General features: G+C 38.0%; 1 protein-coding gene across 2 annotated transcripts in view; it reads right to left on the minus strand.

Moving 5' to 3' along the window:
• Positions 1–20,102, minus strand: part of shroom2a (shroom family member 2a) — a 46,673-nt gene extending 26,571 nt beyond the window's left edge. The window contains exons 1-3 of one of the 2 annotated variants that reach the window (XM_063466316.1): positions 19,855–20,102; positions 17,424–17,637; positions 3,811–3,959 (exon numbers count right to left, since the gene is read on the minus strand). In XM_063466316.1, the coding sequence (XP_063322386.1) occupies positions 3,811–3,959; positions 17,424–17,630 (356 nt within the window). In that variant the 5' untranslated portion in view covers positions 17,631–17,637; positions 19,855–20,102. Of the gene's footprint in view, positions 1–3,810; positions 3,960–17,423; positions 17,638–19,489; positions 19,536–19,854 lie in introns of those variants that run through there. The other variant, XM_063466317.1, reaches the window with a different exon arrangement.
• Positions 20,103–21,981: the final 1,879 nt, after the last annotated feature.

Raw genomic sequence — 21,981 nt, forward strand, 5'->3', positions numbered from 1 at the left:
AGTAGACCAAAATGTGTTCTTCTGTAAAACCCGAGAGATTTCTTCACGGCGCACGCTGACGCTGAAGCACGTTTGTTTTGTCGAAGCGTGTGCAAATACGAGATGCTTTTCCCACACGTAACCACACCTTTGTGATTCTCGTGTGACTTGCGACGAGCCTCTCCCCTTTGACATTATGCTCGCTATCTCAAATTAGTCACCGCATGCAAAAAAAACCAAAAAAAAAAAAAACATGGCTCACTGCATCAAGCTCCTCCCTCCTGCTGTCTGTGCAGAGGCCACACCTGTAAACTGGAGCAGGTCCTGACAGCTTTCTGGTCCCTGTTCAACTATCCAATATTATCCCTAAAATAACAACAAAGGTGTTACACACACAGACACAGATCAGGGCTCCGTGTTAGTGATGAGGAAAGAGTCACTTTAACATTTTAAAACCTCAACACGAGTTTTCTACACAACAATCAGACTGCAGCTGGATGAAAAATAGACAAAACGGGGCTGAAATTGAAGCTTTGAGGTTCAGTAAATGTACCACTATCACTCTGTTGTGAGCTAAATCAGACACAGACTTGTTATTGTGGCCTTGGAAAATGACTGAGTGGAGATGCCATCTAGACAGCCGGAACAAAGCAAATTCTTCACCACAGACGAGCAGAAAGAGCTGAGAGTCCTGTGGGACTGGAAGTCTGTAAAGTGCAACATGAACAATAAGACCTGACCTTGTAAGGAAACGTCTGAAATGACAATACCCAGATCCTTTACTCATGCATCCTGCTCCCCTGTCGCATAATAAATCCAAAATTCACTCCTCTTTTTCACAAGGAATAATATATATGGCAGTCAGACATTATGTGAAGTTTACAAGTCTAACTGCTCTCCAGATATTTATTACAGAAAAGATAAATTCATGCTGTTAGGTACAGTTAATTTACCTTAAGCTAACGAAAGGTCAAGCAGTCTCATACAGTCCTGCAATACCAGGGTATAATTGGAAATTTACAGGGAGTTGCACTGCATAACAAAACTCCAAGTTAGCTAATGAGAAATACAAGTTTTTTAAATTTTAAGTCCGAAAACTTCCTCACACCAAGAAGGTCTTGGATTTGAATCCACCATCTGACTGGGGCGTTTCTACTCCGCCCATATCAGTATCGATATCCAGCATGATTTTTTTGATGAGTTTTTTAAGTGTTCTTTTAATTCTTTTGAGTAGTGTATGACTGAGGTATAGTAATTTCTCATACTCTCATAAAAGTTCAAAAGAAGAAGGTGAGTGCGGGTGGTGTTTCCCAGGTCCACTTTCAGCATTTTTGTCTTCTTACAGCCTCTGATTGCTCCACAGCAGCTAACCCTCATTCACTTTTCTGCTATCTGATCAAGTCAGAAAGATCTACATTCCTGCTGCCATTTCAGTGCAGCTTTCTCTATGTTAAGCCCCAGATAACATACATTAAAGGTGGCGCATGTATCCTCACTCTCAGCTCCATGTTTTTGTACTTGGTGCAGCCCCTCGGTTTAACATCCATCTAAAAAAAGCCATTTTAGCTTCTCTCCCCTTCAAGACCAAATTTCTTTTTAATTGGTGCGGCTTCTATATGTCCTTTTCAGGCTGACTCCTCTCTCTGACATTTTACGGAGCCATGAGTACTAAAAATAAGTAAATAAAAATAAATAACTAATAATAATAATAATAACAATAATAATAATAATAATAACTTTCAGCCTCACATGGTTTATGGAGTAGTTTGATCAAATCTGATGCAAATTAATTAAATTTTTATTCATACAGAAGTTATCAGAGAGTAGCTATTTTTATCAGCTCCACTATAAAAAGTAGCTCTAATTGGTAATGATCTTTCGGCATCTTAAATCAGTCACATGGTTATGTTCATGCAGGTCTTAGTCATCCATCTCTCAGGATGTTTTAGTTATTCTTCCACTCTAAAGAAAAACTGAGGTTGAAAATGAAATTTTGGTTTTGGAGGCTACATGCAGACACTGAATTATCCTATGTGAAATAATTATACCATCGCTGAACCTAACTACTTTTTTTTTTAACCTTAAAAACAGATCACATCATGAGAGTCTACACATAAGTCTTTCTTCTTAAAAAAAGGGGAAAGGTTTAAATGCATTCTGAATATCTTCAAATGTCTTTTTCCTAAAAGGAAAGGTAGTTTCAGAGGTGGCTGTTTTTAGAGGGCATTAGGAAAACTGGGCTGTAGGTAGATAATGACCTGAAATGACACGCCCTGTTTATTAGAGCTGGCAAAAATAATGTTTATGAAACTCACACTTACAGTAATGAGCTGATTAAGTGTGGTTTACAGGCCTTTTTTTTTTTTGAAGCGTAAAGTGAACGCATGCGTTCACTTTACGTGTTCTTACATATTTCTGCTTGGTCATGAAATGAACACAGGTTGCTATAAACAGTAAAACCTGCTAGTTTCCAGACTCAACAATAAACACGTCCATTGAGAACAGACCACAATAAGCAAGTCACACAGCCTCGTCCTTGTGGAGAGATAAATGGTGAGTGGACTTCCTTGTACGGTAGGATTTGTTCAGGGGTTACGTTATGATATGATACAACACAGAAAGAAATACAGGCTGCAAAGAGGACACAATGAGAGTTCTGTTTGACACAGAACAAACCCGTCTGTAAGCAGGACTGACAAATGAGTCATCACTTACACCAGATATGAAAAGTAAACCATAAGTCACAACAAGTGGCTTTTAACCAGCACACTGATGTAATTACAGTGATTGTAGCCTGAGTTATTATAGCCTTATTGGTTTTTATTTTCCATTCAGTTTTAATTTTATGTTCGTTTCAGTTAGTTTTGAGAGTGGATTTATTTCAGTGTTGTTTTTATTTGTTTCAGTGCTAATTTTAGTTTTTGAGGCATCTGCCACACTGCAAATGGGAACAGTCAATTTGTTCATCCCACAACCGTATTGCAATGGTTGGTCACGAGAGGACAGTCCCAGGTCCAGTTGCCTAAGAGACCCTTTTATGCACTTACCATGCTGTCATATCCCAGTCAACAGCATCCTTTACTCTCACTGGTAGTCACTTCTCATTGGTAATAAGTAGCTCAGAACAGTTCAGTAAAACCAAGCCTCCTGAGGCTGGTGGTTCAGATTCAGCCAAATCAACAAAACCTAAACTACAGGCATTTATGCTTTATTTAATTATTTCTTCAAGTACAAAACATTTTTCAATTGGTTTTTATATTTAGTTTTCTTAGTTTGTTTCTTGGCAACTATAATAACTGATTGTGGTTTCCTGGTATCTTAACGATCTATTCACTGGTTAAAGAGAAAAGACAGTGACATGTGGTTAAAGTGCTGCTATCTGAAAACAACACAAACAAGAAAAGCCTCATCATGGAGCATGTGACACCAACTGGCGAAGATAAAAAAAAAAAAAAAAAAAATCTCAGTGCCATATAAGGTGATTTGCCTAACAGCTTGTGTGTGCGTGCTTGCCACACCTTCCTGTGTGGGCTCCAACAGAAAAAAAAAATGATGTCATCCATATCCTTGCTTCCTTCTTCGAACCGTTTCGTCATGAACAACTGTCACACGCCACAAACTCCTAATGACTACGGGCTAAAACAACCTGGTAAAACAGGAACATCCAGCTGCTGGGAACTCAAATAGTGAAATCCCTGAAAGGCTGGACTGCATACACTCAAACAGCTGTGAGAAGCAGGATCCTCTATCTCCATGGTTGGAGTTGTTACCACAGCGACCCATCGGGCGAAGGGGATGTAAACATCCTGTAACTAGGGACAGGTTACCTACCTTTTCACCACCAGACTGAGGGTCTTGTGGGATCCCTTTACGAGGCAGATAGCCTCCTGTCTATATCCAGTCAGGGGAATCTCGTTGATGTTGACAAGCTCGTCTCCCACCTGGAGACCCACAGCTGCTGCTTTACTGCCCTCCTCAACCTGGAAAGCAGACACAAAACAGAGTTACTTCACCTTCAAGAAACCCAGTGGTGTCATAGGACCCTAGTTGTATGTTTATAAATGCAGTTGTGATCATTTTAAAATTATAAACACATTTTTCATAGTAATTGATCCAATGGTGTGGCAGGGATAATGGAAAATCACGTGCAGATATATTTGTGTATGCTATTTAAGAATATACTTTACAACAATTTTCCAATTCTGATGGAACATTTCATTTGTTCAAATTATGACTAACCTTCCTGCTGCGTAATATTATGAATTGAGAAGCTCAATTTTTCTTCAGTGCCTCTTTGTTACCAACTTTCTTTGATACCAAAGCCTTAATGATTTTAATTATAAATAAAATAGCCTTTAAATATCCGATATTCATAATCTTTTCACATTGAAATATTCTTGACTTTGTCAGCTCAAATGAAACTTCTTATATTTTTAAGAATTGTGTCAGGGTTCTGTTTATTTACTAGATTTATTTTGTAGTTAAAATTTCTTTTTTTTTTCACCTTTACGGTTAATTTGTTTTGTTTTTGTTCTGTTACATAATTGTGTGTTTTTTTTATTACCAGCTTGTTTGTATAGATGTCCTTGACATCTGGAAGGATTTATCCAGTTAAAACATATTTTAGGCACTATAATCTGACTGATCTTTGTCAGTTAAATGCTTTTGGTATAAAAATGACTGGAAAGCAAAATTGTATAATGTACAGGTAGGGTACACATCATTTGGATAACATAACTCTGAAGAGTTACTCTTCTGAGTAGTAAGAAAGAAATACATTATAAAAGGACATTTCACGATAACAACTTACTTCTAAAAGTAAATTACCAGATTAAAAAGGCAAAACAGTGAATTTCTTGGCTCTAAAACAGCGTTTTTGGGATGACTACATCTATGAACATAACGTTCCAAATTTAATTATCCTGAATGTAGCCAAGACAAAGAGTTTTCAATAGCCTACTTAACACAGGTCTGTAGACTTTTTCTGTTACTGCTAGACTTGTTTTTTTGTTGAAAAAAAAAAGAAAACTAAATCAAATAAAAATGTTTGAATGTGTTGCCATTACAACTTTTATTTGGAGAGAAGAACAAGACCTCTTGAAAGTTTTATGTATGCAAGGGAAAAAAAACTAATAAACTCCTCCATCAAAAAAAAGAAGAAAAAAAAACAATAAAATGAATATCGATATAACAAAAGCTTGCCCGATGGGGTAGATTTTGCCCTTACAGTGATTATTGTTACATAACAGAATAGCTAACAGCTCCCTCTGTACAGAGTATACAGTTTAAAAGAGACTTTTTATATCTTAGAGGCTCCCACTGCTGTGTTGTCAAAAAGATCAAGTATCCTGATACAAACTAAGCCTGGTGTTACTTACTGCCTCTCAGCACTTTGAAACTACTGATAAGCAAATCCCTGATATTTACTGTAGTTTTAAAAACCTTCTGGTGTGACCTTAAAATGTAGTGCTTGTGTAACGGCTGCAAACACGAGTTTTATTTCAGTGAATTCATTTAAATTAAACTGTTATATTCTTATTTATCTAATAAACTGTTCAAAATATTAAAAAAAAGACAAACCTTTAAACCCAAATTTTATGTAGATATGACATTTTAAATAAAGCCACATTTTATTTAGGATTGTTAATTAAATAAACAATAAAAAAAATGCTGTGATTGTATGACTTTTGATGATCATAAACGTTAGTTTTAATTTGTCAATAGTGGCTAAATAAACAAATACATAATTGAAATACAAACACAGACTCACTTAGAGCCCAGACATAAATCTCTAAATACAGTGGCATTTACCGCCATCCGCCAGTGGCTAATATTCAACTACCGAGCCAACTATGCAGTATCACACTGTCTGCCATACCAGTATAATACCAGTATGTTAACAGTATAAATTTTTACATGATATAAAAGTGTCACACTGAGATATCAGTGACATACTGTGTGTTTATGCTCCGTAGTGTACACAGCAACAACCCAAACGTGTCTGAGTGTGAGAGCAGCGAGTCAGTCTCAGATGTCAGCTCCTTAGTTCCTTAGAAGGGAGCGACAGTGTTGTGAAAAATATTTGTTAATGTCTTGATTTCTTTTTAATTTTTGCTTCAGATCAAACTGTTTTTAATATTAGGCAAAGATAAAACAAGTAATTCAAAAATGCAATTTTTAAATGATGATTTCATCCAATTAAAAGTGAAGACAAATGCTTTTCACACCACTGCACTTCAACAATCTCCAACAAAGGACATTGCTTTGCAAAACATACACAAAATAAAACTGTTCCCGTTAAAGGTGAAACCAACAAACTTGTTTCACCACTTGAGGCAAAAAGACACCGTTGAGTACAACTGGGATACCAAGGCACGTGAGGAGAAAATAACCATAGCGGGTGATATGTGGCCAAAAGTAAACAAACTGGCTCAAGCAAATGTCGCTGGAGCGCTCGTTAGCTGCACTCCTTATGACAAAGGAGCAAACGGTGCAGAACAGTGAGTAAAGGCTAATGTAACTGCATCCGTCTCACTGCTATTGGTACTATAATGGTGTGGCTGCTGCTGGCAAGTTGTAGTAGTAGATTCACTCTTTGAATTAGGCAGTGCGTTATCAATGATAGCAGGTCATGGGAAAAGGAGGATGGAAAATGCACTTCATTTTCCTTGAAATACTGTGACTGAATTCTGAGGCTATATTGCCTACTCCTAAGGGTCAAATCAATGGATTGGTGTGGATTGGTTTATAAAACTGTATTAAACTACGTGTTTGGAGCACCGGGCCATTTCCTGTTGGCCTGAAGGTCATTTTTACCTGCCATGAACAGCGAGCCACGGCACAACAGCAAGAAGGAGTGAGCTGACAAGCTTATGAAGAGTTTCATTTTAATGTTTAATGCTTTGTATTTCAGTCTAACAAATATTCTAAAATGTAGGCTGTTGGTATAAGATAATTGCTTTGTGTCTTTAAATGCTATGACTGCTGAGTTTTTGTGCATGGTCTGGTTTCAGAGTGATACATTTGATCCAAGGTAAATAAGAGCAGGTGTTCTTAAACACACACTGACATTGAGGATAATGCTAACATCTAAAAATTGAATGTTGGTATCATACTAATAACACGCAGTGACAGAAATAGCTGTGCAAGTCCTTACTTTGCAGCTTTTATAAAGACACTGCCTTCCTTAACTCATATTTAAAATGATTAACAAGCTTAAAGATGACTTTAATTATAGTTCTTTTTTCATATTGGTATTTTAAACATTGCTTATCGAACCGCAATTTCACATTGTGATTCATCACCATGAAACACTTTCATTTTCAAAATGGCAACATAGCTACATTCTGCTTTTTTAATAAAATTCAACATTTTTAAAAATGTGTCACAGAGCCGAGTCTCTTGCTGACATTCACTCTCAGTAGATTTTATAGAGTAGCAGTGACAGAACACACACTCCACTGTTTATCAAAATGAACAGCAGGCCAGCAGACTTCTAAAGAGACGAATCAAAGGCCATAAAACACTTCAAAAGGCTGCTGAACAAGCCGGTGGCGTGATGAAAAAACAAACTGTACTGTGTTTGTTTGAGAGGGAAAAAAAAAACCCACCTGGAATAACACAAAGGGATGTATAGCGAACACAGTGAACTTCTTTTAGATACACTGACTGAAGCACAGCTTACACAGATGGGAACCCTGACGTGAGAAATCGTGAGCGTTCAGAAGGTCAGAAACTCAGATGTGAGACGTGCATGATGGCATGATGGTCAGCGTGGAAAGAAAAGCTGCAAGACTTTGCTTGGCGGTTGGCACATTAACATACAAAAGTCAAAATCTGCAGCTGATTATCAGTCCTCCAAGCACTCAACCTGAGAGAGGGGGGCTGCATGACTCAACTGCACAAGTATGTGTAGGTTTACAGACCATTCCTTCTTATACAGCCTTTATCCTCAGAGCCCCAGATAGCACTAATCACACTGCAGCCTATTTTCATTTTTCTGTAACGCGGAGGTTCAGGCAGGGTGGATTTTTATGCTGGCTGGAGAGATTCCTGATCTGATCCTGATATGGTCATGCTTTCTGTAGAGAATCACTGATACATTTTCTGAGAGTTACAATGTTTAAAAGTGCTTACAAAACACCCTCAGTTTCACTGAAAGTTGAAACTATTCCCACTTGTAGAAACACTATAGCCTGTACTAAGAAACAGAAATCGCACTGAGTTTAACTGGCCATCTTTCCCATGAAGGCAGTTTTAACTTAGTAGTTTTGGTTTGGGTAAAATTAACATAAAACGTCTTAAATAGAGGTGTCAGACACCAGGAAGCAAATGGTATTAAAGAATAAATCTCGTGATGTTTTTCTTTCTCTAAACTTTCTCCCTTTTGTGGCCCCAATCCCATTTATTCTTACTGAAGGCCAAGGGTGCTGGACTCATTTCAGATGTGAAAGGGGCCAAAAAGCATTTAAAAAAAAAAAAAAAAAAAAAAAAAGCAAGAAGAAGAAAGTAAGATGTTCATAAAAGTGGCGTGCTATGATTTAAATGTGGTATTTTGTGTTGGTTAATGATGGAAAAACCCAAACAGCCAAATATGGTAAGATTTAAAACTGCAGCAGCACATCAGCGTGAAGAAAAACAAAAAGGATTCAGGATACTGCTCGGGTGAACTGTGGTGTCCTCATACCCCGTAACCATTTGTACTAGTGCTTGAGCCACGATGTACTTGCTGCAGTCTCATAAACGATAGGTGGTGCTAGTTTAGGAACAGAGGAAGGCAAAAAAGGAAACAAAGCCATCGCTGAAAATGCTCAGGTTACAAGACAGCTTGTGTGGCAGCAGTTGTGGAGTATGACGAGTATGAATTACCGACACATACACACAGGAGACAGGTGGATGTAAATGAAAATCAGTGAAAATTATAGCCAAAAAAAGCAAAATAAACTCATCCTGGATTAAGCGAGTCTTTACCAACTATGGGGATGGCATATAGGGTTAACTGGGCAACTAGGACCAGAAAAATCCACTAGAGGCCAACCTTCAGCTAAAAAGATATGAGGTGCTGTCAACGAATAGTCTGAATTTGTTTACATAATCAAATACTTGAAGTTCTTTAGACTTGCTAACGCTTTCAGGGTATTTTTATATGTAAAAGTAACAGCTAATAGCTGTAGCTTGCACATGAAAAAAAAATACATATATAACCTCATACTTGACAGGTGGTAAGAGAGAAGTGGGGCATAATGCCTATTTAAATGCCCACTCGCAACTGATACAGTGGCATACTCGAGAGCTGGCAGGTGAAAGACCATTTAATGTTTCACTTGTGTTCCTATATGCGCAGGAACACTAACTTTTACATCAAAGAAGGACAGAAACAAGTTTAAAAAAAAATACCTTTAAAAAAGAACTTTCAGTATAAAAATTGAGGTAAAAGCTGTTTTCTTCAAACTGTTGTTTAGGCAGTGCACATACAAGAAAAGCTGTTTTCAAGATCAGCAACTTGCCTACGACACCCTTGGGCTACATGCAAGTCTCTTCATTTCATACAAATTAACACAAAACAGAAGGAAAAGAAGATTTGAATAATGTAAATCTAACGGTTCCAGAGAACAGCTTAAAAACCACACAAAATGCCAAGGCTTTTGTTCATATGACATGAAGGCAGGGGATTCACACTGCTTCTTCCAGCATGTTTCACCATTAAAGCTCAATCAGCATGAACCATACCATGCCCTTTGTTTACAATCTCCTTTCAGGCTGCAATCAGTCTGACTGCAGCCATCCTGGACTCCTCAAAAATAGCCCTCTGTCCCCGTGTGGGTCATGAAGGGAAGGATGTGGTGGCGATGAGGGTAAGGGACGAGTCTTTTCTCCTGACAGTTCTCCTGCACAGCGTGCTGAACGCACAGCTTATGTATCGTGTTTGCACATATCACTAAGAATAGTCATTGTACTTTGACAAAGCTCAAGCAAGGGAGGGGAAAAAACTCACTGAAAGTAACCCCAAAGTAAACTTTTTTTCATTAATATTGAGCACTTTTAAGACACTTTATAAACATCTGCTTGTGACCTACACATCTGTGACAGTTATTCAACTCGATATTTTATTGCAATCACTTCCAAGCAGGCAGGAATAAATTGCTGGACACCATTTCTGTCATGATACTTTCAGAAGTACAAGTGATAGAAGAGTATTCACACTTCTTTTGAACAATCTGTACCAACTATTTTGAGTATGTTTAAAATTATATGTTCTAAATCCATATGGCGTACTAAAAAAACAAACAAAAAACTGAATATGGAACGGTTTCCAAACAAATACCAGAGCAATCCGCTGCTTCTTCAGCCAGACTTTCATCCTGTGGCTGAACTCCAACTCAGACTAGAGCTGGTCACCATTGTTCTGTTGATTAACTTGGTGTAGCAGCACTCAAAGCAACTGTCCACTTGATGTAGGTTTTGGTTAAAGTGGATCTTCAGAACCTGTGCTCTGTACTATGAACCAAGTTCAACATACCCAAGATATGAATTCCTCAAAGTTTCTTTTTAGGATGGCTTAGGCTCAAGATGTACAGCAGATCATTTGTGAATAAGAAGGTTGGCGATCCGATTCCTAGCTGCTCTAGCCTCCTTGCCAAAGCATGCAAGATATGAGGTTCCAGACAGACATCTCTCTGTTCTGAAGTCTTTTGCCCCAACTGAGCCATAATCCTGCTCTATGAATCATCATTTCTTAAGAAGTTGAGCAATTCTAGAGCACTCAAAACTAACCCTCTACGCGGTCACAAAGAGGATTCATTAATTGCTAAAACCTGTTCACCATTGAAGGATGTCTTTAAGAGCAAACTATATGTTGCTACATATAAAATGTAGCCCTTTGTGGAGGAAACATATGAGGGCTGCATACCCAGCTGTCTCGTGTAAAACAGGATTATTTAAGTTTACTGGGGCTAAGGGCTTTAAGTCCACAAAGACCTTGAGCATAACTGAGCTACGAGAAGAATGTTCAGAATTTTAATTAGATCCAGGATATTTTTAACCAGTAGCCTGAACCTGTCATCAAACTCTGGGCCCATTTACAATAAAATATTTAATTGAAGGGACCTAAGAGAAAAAGAGCCAACAAAAGTACTGATTTAAGCAGACAAATAGAGACTATGCCCTTTTGGTTGATACATGAAAGACATACTTGCCAAAACCAAATTAGGTTCTTAATGCTCATTACTCACACTGAAACTGGGTTTCACAAAAAGTCATGGACCTATTAGAAACCAAAACTAAGAGGAAAAACTATGAACTGTAAAGAGAGGTGTAGTTTATTAAGACCGAAGCCTTGATGGCACAAGGTCAGTATTTTTCTTTGTTTTTTCATGTTGGGTTAGGTCAGTGATGCCATTTACATCAATCAACTTCCCTGTGAACTGGCTGAAACTGACTCTCACTAACAGTTTTTATAGTCAATGTTTTCACATTAATATAGCAATAAAACTCAAGATTCAAGGATAACCTTTATTGTCAAAGCACTGCAGTGCAGAAACAATGAGCCTGGGTAGGCAATCCTTGGTTACCCTTCGCAAAAAGTGGATTCTCTCCACAATCGTTTATGGTCACTGGACTCAGGGCATTTCTTTTCTTTCTGAAATCCACCACGATCTCCTTGGTCTTGCTGTTGAGCATAAGACTGCTACTGGAGCTGCCATGTTCATTACCTCTCGCCTGTATGTAGAGCTGGGCGATAGAACGATAACGATATGTATTGCGAAATAACTTTTTCTCGATAGAAAAATTAAACTATTGCGATAGACCTCGTCTCTCTCTTGCTCTCTTAAAAAAAAGAAAAGAAAAGAACAGCCAATCCAAATTAAGTAGCGCAGAGCCGAACCAATCACAGCCGCAGCGTCACGTCACGTGACTTGTTACGTACAGCACAAGTGCCAAGCCGCACATGTGTAGTTGTTTGGGAAGCAGCCAGCCGCCGTGTCGGTCGCGAATGAAATGGCTCTTAGAGCAGAATCTTTGACGTGAACGTCGCGAGCCGGCTCCTTATCGCGAGCCGTGGGTTTTTTTTTTTTTTTCTTTCTTTCTCTCACCCTCTCTCTCGCACTTTTTTTCCGCTTCACTCCGCACGCGAGCCTTGTGCTTTGCGCTGGGAAGAGGGGGGAGGGGCGGTAGTTACACTCGCAGTAGCACAGGAACAGAGCGGGAGGGAGAGACAGAGAAAGAGAGCCAGGGACAACAACGTCACATTAGAAAGGTATAGTAATCATCCACAACTATTTTCAGTTGCAGATGATAAAGGATTCAGAAAGTTCACAAAGCTATACAACAAGGAGAGATTGAAAATTTCCTTTTAGTTCTCAGTTTATTTGATATTGACAAAAGTTAGTCAATTTTGTCTGTTCTTCTGTAAAACAAACAGATTTATTTTTAGAATTAATATTTTGTTTTTTAAGTAGAATTGACATTTAGTAGTCTGTTTTGTTTGTTCTATTTTGAAACTTAAACGCTTTAGCGGCTGCCTTTTGTGTAGTTTGCAATATTTGCCTTTATTTATCTGAAAAAGTCTCATGTTCCTTAAGTACATCTACCCTGTTGAACTTATTATGGGAAATAAATATTAAAATCAAGACAAGCTGGTGATTATTTCACATTTTACTTGTGAGCAACGGCACATTTAAATCTTACAAATATAGTTATTTGGCTTATATCATGATATATATTGTTATCGCCTGAAATGAAAAAAACATATCGTGATATGAAAAAATCTTATATCGCCCAGCTCTACCTGTATGTATTCTCATTGTTGGAGATCAAACCAATGTCTGTTGGGTCATCTGTTCTGTCATCTTGTTTGACAGTAAAGATTATGGATAAAGAGTGAATACAGAAGGAGGCTCAACCTAGACCTCCTGGGGAAGGCCTGTGCTCATGGTGATAGTGGGAGATGTGTTTGAGTAACCTGAAATTCTGTAGAGGGTTCTTGGAGGTACGGTTACATTTTTCTGTTTAATGCCATGCTTTACATCAACACTCACTAGAGAATAACTCATGCGTCACCAGACCAAGATAAGCCAACGTTTCTAGTTAGAAATTGCCTTGATTGCTGTGACAGTCTCCGTGTACTGATAAAAGGCATCTATCCATCTATTTTCTGCCTCTTATAGGACAAAACAGCTGAGCAGAGTGGAGGTTTGCTAATGACTTGGAAGTCTGGAGCTATTGCGGTGATTACTGGTTTATTTTCAGGTAGCATTAGCAAAGAAATATCTCCAGTGTGGAACAGGGTAAAGCCCTGAATGCATTGTTTAGATTTGTGTAAACACAATCCAGTACATTCTTGCGCCTTGTATGACACTTGACACTCCGGTGAAATTAACGAAAAGGTGTTAGCCTGGTTAAAGTCCATAGTGACAGTGAAGACTTCTTCTGGATGCAAGTTCTGATATTTGCTAATGGCAAAGTGTAACATTTCATGTACTAACGTAGCATTAGTTTGCAGTGTTATTTAGACGGCAATTATCCCTTGAGATGATAGAAAGGCCAGGACCTAACCATGATGTATTGTAGGTCTGGAATACGCCACGTTCTTACACCAGGGATTGTTTACACAAACACAATCCACATCCCGTTTTGCTGGTCCATCCTTGCTGATACTGGCTGACCTGTCGACAGGGAACAGTGTGCGGCTCTTTGCAATGTTATTCTCAGTTGTACTTCATCCAACCTTTTAACAATGGAGCGAATATGGTTGGATGGCAAGAAATATGGTTGGCTGTGGTAATTTGTAAGGTGTAGCCTTCAGCTTGGAATATAGCCCCGCTCCCTTTCTGATGTGCTGCCATCAGGACCCTTATTTGGCATCTGTTTGCTTAGATGGTAATCCACGTTATTGGAGAAATCTCTAATCAAATTAATTTCCACTCAAAAATATGAGCTATAAGCAAACACTATAAGACTGAGATGGCTTTAGGTTACTTCTACATCAATGGTGCAGTCCAGAGTGATGAGGAGGAGAAAGAAGCTAAACAATAACACAACTACTACTAGCACCAAGCTGCTGGTTCTGTGTATTTCAGGAAATCAATTAAACTGCCATTTTGGATACATAAAATATTTTTTAATTATTAACATCCACTGCTGTTTTTTTGTTTGTTTGTTTTTTTAAACACAGCAATCGAACTACTGATTTAACCCTTTAACATAATAAGGTCCAGGCTGTCATCACTGATAACCCCAAGCTTAACTCTCTGCTATCGAAACATGTACTTTGTTTTTAAAAACTGTTCTCAGAAGATTTGGGAAACAAAACAAAATTATCATTCTAACTGGAACACATCAAAAACTATTCAAATGCTTTTTCCCTAAAAGGGGAAAAAAAACAAGGTGAGGGCTTGTGTCATCACTGATGAAGTTTTCGACCTCACAGGGTTGACTGGGGCTGAATGTTAAATTGGATACTGGAAAGTAAGTTGAACTTTGGTAGTTTCCTGTACTTCACCCAAAGGTGTGAAGTTCCTGCATTGTCATGCTTGAGTTCTGATACAGTGATACTGTATCTATGACACAGCCTGACGGGTACTTTCCCAGAAATATGAAGAGATGTAGCCATGACACAGACCCTAACAATATGCAGTATAAACACAGTATTTTGATGAGCACAAAGAAAATAATGGGATAATGTGAATTTTCATAACTCTAACAATCCGTGTATGGACTTGGCTGGTTATAAAGTGTCCTCTTTTCCACTGTGTCAGTAAACATAACTCTTGTTCAACATTTAGCAGCTTCAAGTTAAACATGATCAGTTTCACTCGTGATAGCAGAGCAATGCAAACACACCAGCCTTGAGTATAAATGCAAACAACATCACGATGGAAGAGATTCAGCTTAGTGTACTACAAATTTAGTTGTACATGGTCTAGCAGCACACCACTAGTCTAACTTTTCTCTGTAACAAGGTTATCTTAAGTTCTCCCCCCCCCTCAGAGCATTACTGTTAAACTGTAAATTGAACAACTATTAAGAGTTCATTCTAGCTCTCACTCTTGCACATGAAGGCACAAAAACAGCCAACAAAGTATTGTGATGGTTATGTTGACACACGACCCAAAAAACTAAAACTAAAGACAATTCCTCTCTTCCCATTCCATTTTAATACATTTCTTTAAGTAATAATATTTAAGTTAGATTGTGTTTCTTTATTAAATACAGCATTTTTACATGACTTGTTTTATTAGTTTTTGTTCACAGTGTTCCAACTAATCTGCACTTTCACCTACATGTGTCATTGTTTGGGCAAAAGGGAGAAATGCTCTTAATATTTTTGCTCCTATCAATCACAAAGAACACGAGGTTTACTTGCATCTTCATCTAGTTAACCCAAATAATTCACCAACCCAACTTCATAAATCACTGCTTATAATCTGAGAGCCACTCCAAAAGAGCACAAATCACTAACCCCGATTTAATTCATCCCATCATGCCATTCCAGTAGGCTTCAAAGTGTCATGGATAATTCACTACATTTAGAAAATCAAACAAAGCAGCATTCCTCCCCAGATTCTGGCACCACAAGCTTCCCTCCAAATGAAATCTAACCCAGCACAGAAGTATGAGAAAGCAAATATCCAGGTGAGATATAATAACACTGACCAGAGGCTAAGTGACAGCTAGCTAAACTCTGTTAAATCCTAGCCATGACTAATTCACTTATGAGATCATTAAGAAAAATTCCACCAACTAGGAAAGAGTCTGAAAAAAATCAATTAAATATTTTACAGATAAAAAGCTGCGAGTAAAGAGTTAACATCTCACCATCTGATCCAAACAGGTCCGCTTCTGTTGGTCCTTATTATGATGTTCAGGGCCAAAACATTAGTAATAAATACTGACACCAACAAACCAAAAAACTGCAGCATACCATGAAATGGATGGCTCGTAAACAGAATGCAAGTCATTTCAATCACGTTTGCACGTCTGTGGGGTGGCAGTGGTCCTGAGTGTCCAGTGGTGGAGTTTCATCCATCTGGGATGGACTTTGGAACGTCAACACAGGAATGGCAAACTAAGACCAAGCAGTGCCACAGCTCCCAACAAACAGCTGCTGGTATTTTACCGAGTCAAATAACTAGCAAGGTCTTTTGTTGTCAATCATTACACAGTCAACAGAGAATTGAGCTTACAGTGAGGGTTCATTGAGGTCTGAGAGCTGACTGGCAGGCTCTGTGGTTACACACTCTCCTCCTCCTGGGTGCTGTACGCAAACTGCAGCTCACGTAAACACCCACATAGCAAATGAGATATGGTGCTTGACCTGTTTATGTTTAGGTTTCGGGGATTTAAAATGCTGACTTTAGTCAAATAACAGCAGCTTACACTGAAATATTACACAAGAAACTGAAAAAAATAATTATGAAAACACATGTACCAGGGATGGGCAACATCCTTCTTCAGAGGGGCAGACTGATTTTGATTTAGTAATCAAAGAGCACCACACTGAATAACATAATACACATTGTTGGTGGTTTTTCCTTCATTTTAAAAGGACAATCCACATTCTCTTAGTCTTAAAGTTCCGTCAACACCACACAGTGCGCACCGACCCTTCCCATCTCATTTTCCTGTTTTAGCAGGCTGGTCGCTGTTACACTCATCCTGCGATTGGACGAACTAACTCCACCGTCTTGAACTGCAGCTGGTGATGGTCAACCTTATTCTGCTGTGAGCTGCTGCTCAGAGCTCTCTGAGGCAAACCATAGCCCAAGATGATGGAGCTTGAGTCCATCCGAGGGATGAGAGGCTCAGTGAAGAATCAGTTGATATTTGCTCTGTTTTTTAATGCAGGTGCACACTGTTCCTGTCCAAGGTACACTTTTTAAAAAAAATGTTTTAAATAGAGAGAGAGAGAGAGAGAGAGAGCGAGAGAGAGAGAGAGAGAGACATGCGGCAAAGGCCCCCTGGGTCGGACTTGAAGCCGGAGCGGCCGCTCTCAGCCGTATGGCACGTGGTCAGTGCCCTCAAGCTACACTTTTTATTGATTGCTTTTTTATTTTGTTTTTTTGAAGTGAGGAGGTTGTTTTGTTTGAGGACATCAGCAGCCCAATTGAGATCGTCAATTTGTTGTATTTTGTCCATGGGTGATCTATGACAGCTATTGAAAATTTACCAAACCACTAAGTATAATCATTTTTAACATTTCTTTAAAGTCCTTAAATCAAAATTGAGCAATACATCAGACTAAAACTTTGACCTCTACATTCCTATGAAAAATCAGAGCATGGCATCACTGTCTGAATAAAAAAAAAAAAACATTTAAAAAGATGAAATTCAAAAGCTTGATAAGATGTTAAAAAAAAGCATTAGATCCTGCTCTCTGACTCACAAACTCAGCACCTTAACTCTCACCTGTGTTTACTATAAAAAGACTAAATGAAAATATTTACCTTGGTTATGAGCAGTGGCTCCCGGTGTTCAAGTCCCCCTCTGAGCGTGAAACCCCACGGGGCACCTCCTGACAGAAATACTTCCACCAGCTTGAAGCTCTCACAGTCTCTGCTCCTCTGATCCAGATCTCCTGATTTCTGCACCACATGCCAAAAGCTCTCCGCTTCTGTACAGCGCAGATCATTTTTATATCCTTCAGCATCCATTGTACCGCTATAAAAGTAAAAAAAAAGGAGAGATAGATATCCAGTCAGTATATCATAATGGGTACCGTTCTAAAATAATAGTTTACCACAGGGGACTGTTTCCATAAGGCTTATTGTTTGGTCCAGTCTATTTCTGCATACTTTCCAACGCATACCATTTTAGCACAGTTTGTCCCAGTGATATGCTGATGACACAAAGCTGTAACTCCCATTGAAATCAACTCAATGAACTCATCACTTTCTGCATCTCTTCCACTGGCTAAAAAATAAACTACTGACTTTTTATTAATAATGTGTCACATACCAGTGGCTGGAAAAACTTAAAGACTCTGAATTAGACTGGTTGATAAGACGTTTCACTGTAAATTAAGAGCTATGTCACCACTGCAGTTTGTCACCAAGATCACACAAAAACTACCACAGCCATACAGACACTTACTGTAATTTTTGAGGTCCAGAAGTATTTTTAGAGCCCAAATATCATGTGGTGCGGTGTTTAACACTATACGCCTCATAGGACTCATATCTTCCTTCAACAGACATAAGTTCTTGAGGTGAATAAAGGGCCTAAAGGGCATAGAATAAAATGCTATCTTTTAGTCTGAGGCATTTTGAAGATCCGTAGGACTAGTAAAGCACTTCATAAACACCAGTTCATCTCCAGTTTTCATATGAGACAACATACATGATGCCATGGCTATTGATACATCAGTATAAATCTTTCCTGGCGTATACCACAATACCTGTATTGTATTTTGTTGATATTTTTTACTAACTGAAGTCCCTCTATTGAGCTTTTTACTTGGCAATTATTTGTTAAAATTTATTTACAGAGCTCATTTTAAAAATGTTATAAAGCTCCTTTATTTTGTTTATTTTTACCTTACTGAGCTACCTTGTCTTGTCAGGTTTTGTACTTTATTTAAGCTATTTGACGGCACTTTATATTTAATGTTTTGGCTGCTGGAACACCGGCTCAACTTCTAACCAGGATTCCTTCAGTCCTCCAAATTCCTGAGTGTTGACCATATTAAAAAAAGTATTTTAGCACAGAACACATTCTGACTAAAAGATGGGCCTGGTATCAAAATGTAGGTAAAAAAGGGAACCTTTGAAATAATGTAACACGTTTTCACCAGCCACCTAGCCGATATGCAGATATGTCATATAAAAGTCAACCCAAAATTTTGCAGTTTTTGAATTTTTCCTCCAGTGAATCATCAGGAAACAGGCAAAGTTCCATAGTACCAGTGACTGTTTCTGTTACTCTGTTTCACAGACATTAAATTGATACAGCTGCTATTGAAACTCGGTTATATCCCATGATAATGATGCTCAGAACTGATTATAGAAAAAAAATGCCCCAAACAAAGATTTTGGCTTTTGATTGACTTCGCAGTACATTGTGACAGAGCATAAAGTGTTTTTCAGCCATGAAATATTTATGTAGATATCTCCCGTTGATATGAACTTATGAGGGTTTAAAAATGCTTGCGAAAACTACATTTCAACCCACCCGTATGTACTTCGAGGCACTCCAATTCTGAAAAAGTTCAGGAAATGAAGACAAAACTTTATTTAATATACTAAAATTACTGAACAAAATAACATAAGTTAATTTTATATGAAATGAGCCACAGTGCACATTAGATTATATAAAAAAAAGTGATGAGACAGTAAACAATTTAAGAAATAAAAGGTAAACTGGGAAAGTAAAAACACTTTGGAAGCTGAACTGAGCGGAACTATAAGAAATAAGACATATTTAAAACTAAATAAAAACGCCTGAAAAATAACACGGACTCTGGTTACAGTGACAGAACATTGGATTTAGGGCTCTTATTTTGAAAGGAACCTACCACGAACATGCAGACGTTCATTTATTAACTTCTTTAAGTCATAAAATATCTTCTACGTCCATCTGTACGGAGCGCTGGGAGACTGAAGCAGTAAACCTGTAACACCTGTTGTTGTCAAACTGCAGACAGGGTGATTTAAACTTAATGCTCTTACATGCGAGAGAATTAAACGCACCAGTAGCACAATGGAAACCATCCTCGGCTCAACCACCAAATAAGCCGAGTAACACCGACCTGGTCGCTCACATAGGTAACACAAACTTCGTCCCACACCAGCGAAATCAAACAAACTCACCTACTCCGTGAGGTGCGCAGCTATTTTGGGAAAAATATTACAAAAGTCGCTCTGAAACGGCGGACCTTACCTGAGAATCCAAGTTTTGGATGAACCGGTGAACAGGAAAGCTTCGTCGGGTTGGCACGGAGTAATATCCCAGGTTTACGTTACACATACTTCATCTTTTTAAACTGGTTTTATTTTAAAAGGAACAACTTTTTAAAAAATAAATCGTACGCTAACTCTTAAACGAAGTGGCGACCTTACGCTGTTTCAAACGCAGCAGCTCCAGCCGTATCCTCCTACTTCATGTTACAAACCGAGAACGACACACTGACACACTCGGGAGAGGTTAAATCAGCTAAGCTAAACTAGCTCCATCCATGGACAGCAGGGATAACAAGTGTGGCAGAACAAAGCTGCAGCGCAAGCGCGACACCTACCGTTAGCCAAAAGGAAAGGCGGGAAGAACAAGCAAGTGTCATCTAAAACGGCTAATTTTAGTAATAATATTAAATAAAAACAGATAAATACGTTACGTAGTAACTATACCTATATTTCTACTTTCCCACTTTATTTAGCCAAATAAATAACCTCTTATTTGGGTTTTAATCATGGACAGAGACAGAATTAAAATCTGTGGGAGAATTCTTTTATTAGCTAATGTGGAATTTGAATGCAGCAACACATCTCAAAGAAGTTGGGACAGGTGCAAAACAACTCTGGAAAAGTAAGAAGTACTAAAATAAAACAGCTGGAGTAACATTTCATAACTAATCAGACTCAGCAGTTCAGTACCATGATTGCATATAAAAACAGCAGCTTAAAGAGGCACAGGTTCTCAGAAGTAAAGATGGGCAGCGTTTCACCAGTCTGCAAAAAATTGCATCTACAAATTACAGATTAATTTCAAAATACTGTACATCAGTATAAACTGTGAAGACTGTATTGTAGATCTCATGATCTACAGTACATAATATGATGAAAAGATTCAGAGAATCTGGAGAAATCTCTGTGCGCAAGCGACAAGGCTAAAGACCACTTCCAGAAATAACTGTATTATAACAGAGTTCACTGTACCATCCAAAACCACAGGTGAAAGCTCCATATGTGAACATCATCCAGCAATACTGTCATTTTCTATGGGTCTAATTTAGTTTAAAATAGACCAAGGTAATGTAGAAACTGCTGTGTGGTTAGATTAATCAGAATTTGAAATTCTTTATGCAGAACATCATTGCTGAATCTCTGACAGCGGTTCAATCTATGAGAGCTACTCAAAGATCTTGATACCCAGACTTCATCTGTGCTCTGCTGATATCTGCTGATGTCTGATCTGGTCAGCATCTCATTATCTACAAACTCATTAATAGCACTGATTAATGGGTTTCAGGCCTGAGAAGCAGAGCTGAAGAGGGCTGCAGACTGAGAAGCAGTGTGCAAGGTTACAACTGGATGCAGTTGTGGATGGTGTGATAAACTGTTGTTGTTCTACTTTTACAATAATTAATTTATTTGTGTTTTTTTGTGCGTTATTCCAAATAAATTTTTAACTTTTCTATTAAGTTCTTCCAATACAGTTAATATTCAGATGTGTTAGCTATGTCAGTTTTGTTTATTAGTTAATCCTAGTGTATATATTTCCTTTACAATCTGTGATGAAATAATCTTAATTATTTGTAAAACTAATAAAACCTTTAAAACTTGTGCCTCTTAAAAGTGCTTTTATTAGTCAGGCCGATCTTTGGAATATACTTAAAACATGATTATAAGTAATAGTGATATCTATTTCAGTCACTGCAATCAAGCCATTGCCCGCTCCTATGTAAACGTCCATTAAACGTTTACAACAATGTATCAGTTTGCTGGAAGAGGCAATAAAAACAAAACAAAACACTAATCAATGTATATTTATGAGTACAATATTATTTTTTTTCTATTTCATATCCTCAAAAATTCTTTACTGTACCTTTAAACACATTCAAATTATTGTTTAAATATGTACACAGGCGGAAAAAAAACAAATATTAGCCACGCAATTGGGCTATTTTCTCATACGCATAATTTTACTGTCATGCTTCTTATTCCAAAAATGGTCAAAAATGCAGAGTTGCTAGTGTAGCTATCCTTGTGAATATCCTGCATTCTTCTTACATTTTGGTTCAGAGCCATTAAGTAAATAAAAAATAAATCACAGCACACATGAATGAACTCT

The sequence above is a fragment of the Pelmatolapia mariae genome, linkage group LG23 (genome assembly GCF_036321145.2).
Source record: "Pelmatolapia mariae isolate MD_Pm_ZW linkage group LG23, Pm_UMD_F_2, whole genome shotgun sequence".
Classification (NCBI taxonomy): domain Eukaryota; kingdom Metazoa; phylum Chordata; class Actinopteri; order Cichliformes; family Cichlidae; genus Pelmatolapia; species Pelmatolapia mariae.